Source organism: Opisthorchis viverrini (assembly GCF_000715545.1).
Source record: "Opisthorchis viverrini unplaced genomic scaffold opera_v5_142, whole genome shotgun sequence".
Classification (NCBI taxonomy): Eukaryota; Metazoa; Platyhelminthes; class Trematoda; order Opisthorchiida; family Opisthorchiidae; genus Opisthorchis; species Opisthorchis viverrini.
Window position 1 is genome coordinate 820,790 of NW_008751797.1, and position 10,311 is coordinate 831,100.

General features: G+C 41.9%; 1 protein-coding gene across 1 annotated transcript in view; it reads right to left on the reverse strand.

The window, feature by feature from the left end:
• T265_06655 (hypothetical protein) overlaps positions 1-10,311 on the reverse strand; it is a gene marked incomplete at both ends in the record, with an annotated part of 13,364 nt that continues 3,053 nt past the window's right edge. The window contains 3 exons of the mRNA XM_009171975.1: positions 1-81; positions 3,878-3,978; positions 8,157-8,407. Coding sequence (XP_009170239.1) covers positions 1-81; positions 3,878-3,978; positions 8,157-8,407 — 433 coding nt within the window. The remainder of the gene's footprint in view (positions 82-3,877; positions 3,979-8,156; positions 8,408-10,311) is intronic.

The following is a 10,311-nucleotide window of genomic DNA, read 5'->3' on the forward strand; positions in this document are numbered from 1 at the left end:
CTATAAATACCCCATCTCAATCGCATAATTCAGAGCTGCAATATCTCCGTGAGAACTGATTCTCCAAAATGGCCAGTGGAGCTGTAAAAGTAGAAAAAATCAATGAAACAGATGCTGGGTTTTCGTTGGTCATCAGTTGGACCCCCCCTTGCAACTCACTTTGGTTTATTCTGTTTTTATCAAACATTGTGTACGAAATGCCTGTGGGAGGAACCCATTCTCCTAGGGTTTCTCGAGCATCTTACCACGAACGTACTCATTGCTACTTGGCATTCGGATGCCATAAATCACTTGACCTCGAATGACGCACTCGAGTTGTGCGAAATTCCATGAGAAACACTCTGAACAGATGCATTAAACAATCAGTGGCCAAAAACTGCAACGGTTGTTTGTTACGGGCATGTTTTTGATCATTTATCAAATTCTAGCTCCCTCCAGTCATAGATTATGGTAGGCAGGACCACATGCATAAGCCAGTCTCACTAGCAGACCCCAGCTCTTTTCGCACGTATTTAGATTCAAACTGTGATTGGGTGAATTCCCAGTGAACGACCAAATTTTGGTGAGATAGTCCACGTATGATTAAATTGTCACTCCGAGGAAATACTAATCCAAACCGGCTTGCCCGACTCAAAGGAAGCAAGAAAACTTGTTTCAGAATATTTTAGGAAGTATTCGATAAATGTATGAACTGGCAGCCTGTTCATATTTTGTTGTTACCAATTGAATTTTCCAGCCTGCGAAAGCGGTACCCAAAGCCATCATAGAAGCACTACTACAAGCTCGACGACTCAGGTTATTCTTTGCTTTTTGTTCCATAAAATCCTCAGGCGTTCTGGTATAAAATGATATTATCAGGGCCAAATCGAGTTCACTCCACCTCACCCCAGATTTCGCATACATTAATGTCACCCTACTAGCCGTAGTTTGCTACCAGCTTCCAAAGGGTTAATGTACTCCTTCGAAGCCGCGCCAGTAAACAGCTCGCTGAAGAGAGTACTATCCAGAAGATTCTCGATTCATTCAGTGATTTGCCTGGGGATAAACTCTTTACCTTGCGATTTCATATGAGCTTCCCTTGTTTGGAACAGGCATAGCAACTTATATGTAGTATTCTTACGGGTGGAGTCACCAGCCACTACACCATTATCATCACTAACACATGCTCATACCACCGTCACTCATTGTGTTCGCTTCAACCATATTCTTAACGAATCTTCAAAGATAGCTACTCTACTACACTGAATATGGGAAATTTTTTTGGTATATCTCTCTGCAATGGTACATCTAAAGTTCTGGTGCAAGAACGAATCGGTGGATGACTACGTTGTTTATTATACAGCTGTAATCCAAATATTAGCTGATGGGTTAGTTATATAGAAGCCATATTTTGATCTACAACCTAGATTCTTCTGCCTTGAACACTGAATTTCACAGCAATATTTAGGCACTAGTGTGCTATACCCATAAGACTTTCACGTGAGTGAACGGTCACCTACCCTAATGAACTTATTCTAGTTGACCTGAAAGAATCAGGATGTCACAGAAGTCGAACTAAACTCCCATTAGAGCCAATCAGTGACGCATGACATCAACATCTATGTATGAATGTCGTTATCCTTAGTTTCACTATTAGCAAGTTCGTAAAACAAGCTGGAAGCACCTAATTACTCCGTCTAAACAGATTAGTGTTAATACATGCGTAATTTCTAGTTAAACCAACGCTGGATTACTGGCAACACCCATAATTCACATATCAGAAATACGATTCTCGGGCTTTTGCACGGGGTGAACATAACAACTAGGCAAGGAACAAGAAAAGGCCTTCCGTAGAGGGAAATAATGGTAGCTCAGGTAGCGTAGATGGTCTTTGGCTTGTTTTCTGAGCTGGGAAATTCGACTGTAAACGTTCCATTACCAATAGATGTGACGTTATCAGTACGTTGTAAGGAGCCGGACTAGAGCGTAGCGATGTTCCAGTGATTGTGCGTTGAGCAGTATTGTGTGTCATTATATGTGCTGTTAGCTGGGGCTGACCTTTGATCACAATAAGTTGTTTGGTCGGGTGGCTCCACTGACTGGACACAGGATAATAGAACAACCAATGGAACCGCCCGACCGAACATCTGATCGTGGTCAAAGGTCAGCCGCGGCTAGCAGCCCGTATATTAACACACACACACGCAAAACTACTCAACACGCAACCACCAATCCATCGCTACGCACAACTTCACGCCCTAGCAACGCACTGACGATGTCACTTCGATTGGCGATGAAACATTTGCAATCAAATTGCCCAGCTCAGTGAACAGGAAGAGATCTGTCTAAACAAGAGTGATGTGGACACAAATTCAGCACAACCCACAGCTACTTGTAAATAAGTTGAGTAGTATGAACTGATAAATACTTCGAAGGTACTCGTAGTGTTGCATCAAGAACGGCAGACTGAAGACCTCTCTAGGTTTTGTCAGCCCCACTTGATGAGTGTACGATTCTGGAGACTTTCATACAATGCACCAAATAACCACTAACTAGTGTGTTCCCTTTCAGGAAATAATTGAAACAAGCGATTGACTTGGTGTGATAGGGAAATATCTCTAGATTTTCGTTTCTGAATACTTGAAGGCCGCTGTAACTCATCTGCTCCGATCTGCTGTGAGTTGTGCTGAAAAACATTAGGCACAACTTCTCGGACTGGCATATTCAGCAACAATAGAGCGCATGTTTTACTTGAGAGTTACGCTCACGCCATGCATGAATTCATACGTCGTTCAATACATCTAGGTAAAATCTCTGTCTATGAACATCCACTTACTGGTTGCCCATAAGACAATGCCCAAACCAAACTGACCGAATTGTATGGATATGACTGCACATGTAATCGAATGTATGTCAAAATGGCGTTCATTATTCACAGGTCACACGCCTAATTATCGCGCCAAAGAACACATAATATATTACAATATTCTGTATTATTTGAGATAAGCTTACAGTCGCTTATTTACTTTCCCCATTATACTCGGAATAACGACCCGTCTCCATCCTTATCTACCTTGATGTGTTTCAGAGATATGATTATTATAACAGCAAAAGCATACAAACGTTGCCAGAGTAAACTGCCGGTCAATAGAATACGTCAACTGAGGCGCCAGAAAATTTTGTGATTAAGATGCCAGCCAAGAAGTTATATCTTAGAATGTTAGATAGGAAGCGGTGTTTGGCGATTCGTTACCCGAGACAGCTGTAGCACTTACAAACCCACAAAGACTAACAGAATCTACCAGTGACTCAAGAGGAATCATTAAATGAAAAGTCTTGAACCGGTAGATCATGTACCAAACTGATCCACAGTTACCTCTAACCCATGGGCCATAAGAATTATGTACCCGCGCTATCCAACAAGGTTTTTTTAACCTACACTCAACATCGAACTAACGTGCCAGTCGAAGGGCATCTTTTTAATTCGTTTTCTATCCGTCTTAAAACTCGGATTCCTTTGACCTGACTAAGCTGTCATGTCAAAAGCGAAACATTGTCCAGATATAAAACCACTGACTGTTTACCAGACCTTTCAGAAACGATGACCTCTCAGTCGGTTACAATTTGTTTCCAGTTGCCTGAAGAGCACTCGGTGTGTTAAATTTATAGGCTCGCTTTTGCGGAGGCGTAATAACCATTAGCCTGCACTTTTGAAGTCTAAGGAATAAGTGTACATGTCCCAACAGAATATTTAGCGGTGTTGATATAATTATTTTTAACAGTTATACACAAGGGTCATGCTCCCAACCTATGTATAAGTCGCATGTTGGGCGGCGTAACCTGATTATACATTGAGAAAAATGTCTGGGAAACATGGTGTTTCAGTAGAGTAACTCACTTGTTTTGCTGCATCTTCTTCCTCCTTTCCGTCACCAATAACCACGTAGGTAGATTTTCGGCCAAATTTGGCGGCTATTCTCTCGAAGCAGCTTTCTTTACCTGCAGAATGAAAAGTCAAAATTGAATGGGGAATTTCCTGAGTCGATCTCTACCTGAGTATTGAACCCATCTCAGTTTAAACGCAGGTGCATCAAGCCAGTGTAAGCTCTCTAGCAAACAGTTTTCACTGAAATGACCATGTAAATGCAAGGCTCAAAAGCAACAGAAGGCGTTTTTGGCTGTCTGAAGCCTCTTCGTTATTGATCTCCCAGGGATACGTTTCAAAAATGTAGCTTCTAGTGAAAACTGCGTTAAATCAACACGACCCTTTCTAATTAGTTCTGATATTCCTGATAGACTCGGCAAAGCACTTCATACGATAAACGATTGTACATGCGATGTGGACAGCTCATCCTCTGAGGGTACGGCTTGTGGTTGAATGGAACAACTGGTTCACTAAAGTTATTGTTAGTATTCAGTGATTCCTTACATACTGACTCTAGGAGCGAACTCACGGTTTGTATGGATGCGTATTTGTTTTCTTTTCAACCAACAAAAGTAGCCCCTAATAGCGTAAGTTAATTCTACTGGGAAAAGTATGCGAATTACATCATGGATCAAAAGGACTCACAACAAACCACCATAATCCTAAATCAATAACGCCCATGTTGAGTTGTCTGCCCCTATGGACGTTCGTTGGGAAGTGGAATCTTATCCTGAGTCTATTTATTATTCTCATTTTTGGGGTCGTAGAGAGCCAAATATGAAGAATTTTCCGTCCTGATTATGAATGTCACATATAGGAAGCTGACTGAACCAACCCTGTACTCGTTCTATGGTTCAGACTGTTTCAAGATAAATGGGTGTCAAGTGTAACTCCTACGGGGAGTCGGCTGCTTGGTTTGGTTACTTATGAGCTGCATGGAGTAAAATGTACCCTATTTATAGGAATAGGTCTATCGAATAATGGACTCGAGAACCAATAAATGGGGAGTGACTGGTGGTGGATCTCTCATGGGGGATCATGAAACTCTGTCGCTTAATTCGTTCACCGACGCTTACATAACCTCTAGGTCTCAAGAGAGGCATAACAGATTTCGGCTGGATTGCTGCGGAACTTCCAACTACCCTCGCAAGAGGAACATCTGACGCTTGGAGGCTTAGTCAGAATCATGTCGATAGTGGCTTTGTAACAAGAATTTTCCCATGTATTTGACATTTTTAGGCGAATTCCCACATAGCTGACTACCAATTTACCACGATTTATTATTAACTACTTCAGTTTGCATCGTCTTGAGAAAATTTGGAGAAAAAGAGGCTCGGTACTGTATTGGCTTTTCCCATCATCGGAAGAAGACTTTCCGATCGGTTTCACGGGTTTTGATAGGCCAAATACCTGAGCGACAGCGCACAATTGTTCCGCTGAACTGAATAGAAAAACAATTGACTGACCTGGAAGGAATCACCTGAGTGTCAGGGGGAGTCAGCTCTTGCTTTTGGCCAATCTGCCAAACAATGACCGAATAGTGAATGCCGGGTGAGGTCTCTCAACCACTCAAGTCTAAGTCAAAGGTGCATGCATGTGTATGCACATACATTCCGTTCACATGATATCCCAAAAACTGAGAAAGCGACTATGCCTCTTTGTTGGTGCAAGTCATTTCGAACACGTGTTACGGGTTTTTAACCACCAATTCACCTAAGCTTACATGGAGATATGACAATCTGGTTGATGAGAAAACTTGAACAGACTCATTGTAGGTTGAGATCGGTTCCAAGACGCCTCTCAGCCAGTCTTAGGGCAGCTTAACTGGATTTCGATAATTTCTAGGTGAAAAACAGTTTTCAAAAAGTCGGACCGCAATTTCTCCAGTATACGAATGATCACAAACTGTGCACAATCCAAAAAATGTAAAAACTGATTTGTTTTGAAAAAGATCAGATGCAAGACTAGGGTTTTGAATGTATTATCTCCGGCGCATTTTACTTCTTGATCTACAAAGCACTTGACTTAAGCCGAGCAAGAAGACGGCATAAATTCCTTAACTCTGACGGATTCTTCACATACGTCAGCATGACAGTGTAGTGCTATGAGGGTTGCAATGGTCTCATAATCAGAAAAACATCTCCAGTATTCTGAATTAATTTTGCATCGGATTTTTCTTCCTATTCAAATAGCCTGGAAAATACTTTCCAAAAAATACCAAATGCTTCAATTCTGTAAATTTATTTGGCCTGAAATGACAGGCATATAACCCAGACTCCATAACATCTTGGCGAACTAACAAAAAGAAGCGAATATATTCCAAACGGTTACATGGTGAGACATCTCCATAAGAGAGGACTGGCATCTAAGTACAAATTACACCGATCCCCGTAACAGGGTAATCCAAATTTGTTTAAAAATTGGGGATGCAATTTAGTCCGAAGCAACAACACAATATGAAACAAGAAACATACCAAACCGGTGGGTACCTATATACTTATTATCCCCAATCTTTCGCAATTCCTCAAAGGGCTAGAACAGGCCCGTCGGTGTAGCCATTCGGGAATGAGAAGCTGAAGGGTATGTCTACGGTATAAATTATGTACAAAGCATAGCAGTTCTGCCGGTCTTTATTTTGCTAGCCGCGTAGGTATTTAATGTGAGGTGATACGCCTAACAACCAAAAATGATGAGCATTCTGTAATTGCAATTAGTGTATTGTGAACAGATCCCATACATTGGTCTGCACATGTTGTCTTCACTCCAGACTCTTGCGATCGCATCAAACAAATCAACTGTGAGTGGTCATTAGGCTTAGGTTCGGTCAAAAGTGGAGAAGGTCCTCTGTGGAATTGATCTTGAATAGTCTGTTATGCTTCTTAAGACTTCTTAAGACACCCAACTTCACTACCCCAAAACCAATGCGGTGGTGCCGCAGTGTAAGTTAGCATCAGTGAAAATCTCCACAGTGAGATAATAGTCTGATTAATTTACTATGGGTAAGTTTAGGTTTTAAGCAATGTAACGCTACGGAATTAAGGCGGAGTAAAAAAAATCCCAACAAAAACTCTCTCTGATATGACCATATGGTTGTGAACGATGGCCTTAATATTAGGCTATTTGTCACTCCATATCAGGACCAAATCCCTAACACGACAGAATTCACTTGTTCTTCTGAAGGCTGAATTGGGCACAGAGTGATCCATATGTAACATGGTTCATTTTCTAATCATTACCATTTTTGTGAGTAAACAACCCAATCTCCTGAAGGGGTCGAGATAACAAGGCACTCTGAAGGTGACAGCGATGGACTTAGGGATGGGTGGATGCGAAGGAACAAGGCGAACCTAAGCAGGATTCTTCGCTTTCTGAAAGAGACGGCTGTTCTCTACGAAAAATAAAATACATATTAATTTAACCTAGCTACGGATCATTATACCTTGAAGACGTAGTGATGCACCAAGAAGTACTAACCAAAGTATGACTTTTTGTTGTATTTTATACATATTTTAATGCAGCAACAGCTGTTTATCAAAGTGGGACCGGCAGCTGATAGCAGTGTCCGCTAAAAAACGAAATGAGGTCGTTCAAATGCAAGTTCGAGATACTAACTGGGATACCTATTACTCCGAGAAACTATAAATTAATTGATGCAATATTCACCTGATGTTAATTCACTCGGAGGTATCAAACTAGGGGCACTCACTAGATGTTGAGAAGTGACCCCCGTTAAGGCCCCCTAGAAGGGACAATCCTCATTTAACTGGAAGCCGGTCATTCCTCATTACTGCCACTCCGTGACGCGTTTCATCATAACACCAACCCAACTCTCAGCTTGTGTCGTCATTCTTGAGTACAGAGTGATCCGAAATTTTCTCTACGGTTTTAGTTCAGGTACCGTCCAATCCATACAGTTGCACATTACGATGTAATATTTCGAACATATTCGGAAGGGGTTCATTTTCTTATTCAAGATTTCTTCATAATTCACGAAGAACGATGTTCCATAGGAGTGAATGGCCCTCAATGAACCCATTGTATCTCACCAACAAAGATGAGTGTCATTTTCTCCCCCTCCATATCTACCCACGAGGACAGCCGCTATTAACACAGTGTACTGCAAATACCCAAACATTCACGCCACTAAGGGTACAGACCGATCTGAGTATCACTGCTAAGATGTGTTCCAAATACAAAATGGATTCTATTTTGTGGAATAAAAGCGTGTGTATAGCAAGCAAATAATATCTACCTATTTTCGTAGCTGAATATATATTTTCAATTGGAAACGCGCCGGCCAAGCCGTACAAAAGCAGCTTTGCCAAGGTTGGAACCAGTTGTGTTGTGGTCACCACGACATTCACACTTTCCCAGCGTGAGCATATTCGTTCGGTCACTTTGCAAGCCAAGCTGAGCCAGTAGTCCGTGAGAACGTCCAAGTTGCTTCGTAAAGTCATCCATTGATGGGCTTTTGTGGCGCCTAACAAGGCGGCGACATTATACCTGAAAAAGGAGTACTTTATGCAACATGATCAACGTCATACCCGTCTGTGGTCATTCGCAATAACTTCTTAGAGAAACAAGCGAGAATCCGATTTGTCTTTTATAACGTTCTATGGTGAGTAGAACTCTTAATAACGCACCTAAAATCACCTAATCCAGACGATGCACGCCAAACATAAAAACTTATTATACGGTTGAGTGTAAAACTGGAAACCATTTAGATTTCTACCAATTAGGGATTCGCAAACACAACTAACAAAATAAAAGCCTAAAAGTTGAATTAGATCACGACATTTGATTAGCTCTGGTATAGATAACAGTCAGCGGTAAAAGTGAATTTCATCACTGTACCCAGAATGCACTTTGTGAGTGACATTTCAGCGGTCACTGTCCTTTCTTACTCTTCTCTATATGTGACTCTCCCTGGCTTACGCACATAACTGTTAGCAGGGTGAAGGTTTTGTTGACTGTGTATCAACCTCCGTCGGAAAATTGATCCTAAGTTTAGTTCATGTCCAAGGAGCTGTATACAAGTCATAGGAGACCAGGTCTAGCCGATAGTGAACATATTCGGCTACCCCACTGACACATGCTGGTCGGCCAGGTCTAGCCGATAGTGAACATATTCGGCCGTACTCCGACGGCAGGACACGCAACTAGTTAGAGCTACTCCACTGACACATGCTGGTCGGTTCTAAAATATCGAGTTAAACGGACAAGTTCATGCTTGTGCGATGCGTGCCTCGAACGGCAACCCATCTGTCCCGGTTTTACTGACCTAACAGTCAAACGAGGTCAAATATTTTTACTATCAGTACGTAGTTGTGGGTCCGGTTGAATTTGTTTTCAATTTACTTCGTGACTCAATAAGTCCAGTGGAAGAATCTGAATAACTGCTTCAGATAAGAAGATGACCTCTTACTTTAGCGTGTCTCAAGAGTCCAATTGTTTTATCGACCTCTAGCCAGAAAGAGTTTATGCACTCAAGTCAGTTTCCCACCAAGAAATGAATTTGCTCGGTATTACTGGGAACGTAATGAACTGCGAAAACCTTGTTCACTTTTGCAGAGTAAAAGTTTGCAGACTTCGTTCGGATGATAATTGGCGAAAACCGAAACATTTTTTCTTGAAAATACGAATTTCCCCCAAAAAATTCCAAGTTACTCCCTTGGGTGGAAAACAAGTCACCATTTCTGTTCAAGGGAATAACGCCTAATTCTCCAGAGAAACTCAGCTGCGGCTGAAGTACAACACTTCTGTTTCCAGCGTAGCTTACCCGCAGGGGTAGATGTTTCAGTCGGATGAATTGTACTGTTCAACAAGCGGGCCTTGAAAAATACACGGCATATGAAACGCATCGACTCCGGGCGCAGGAAGAAACACAAGCGAAGCAGAAATCGTTAGAATGATGATATTACAAACAAGCTGTATGAGTTCTCCAGGCAATTAAGTCATTGAGAATACAGGGGGAATATTTAATACTTGACAGTAGGCTGCTTTAATTAGGTAAAAAATGAAGATTAGACTTTACATAATCCATCGCCTATTCTGGCTTATGTCTGCTATCGGTCAGATGAGTTTTGGTGCCCCGGAAATAGTGAGGAGTTGAGTTGAGACCAGCTTGATTTGTTCACCGAGTTTGGCGATAAGCTTGCAAAGATTTCGTCACGAATCGAGGGGACATATCAGTGCGCGGTTGAGTGGGTGCAAGCTGATCGCCATGCTTGGCGAACAGATCAACAGCCACTTAATTAACTACCAGTGAATGCGCCCGAGCTGCCAGTATTCCGGTACATTTCTAGCAGTTGAGTAACGTGGTATGACCTGATACAATACCTGACTATCTCTGGTAGGAGTGACTCTATGGTTGTGACCAACCGAACCGGGCTTTTTTATTCCAACGG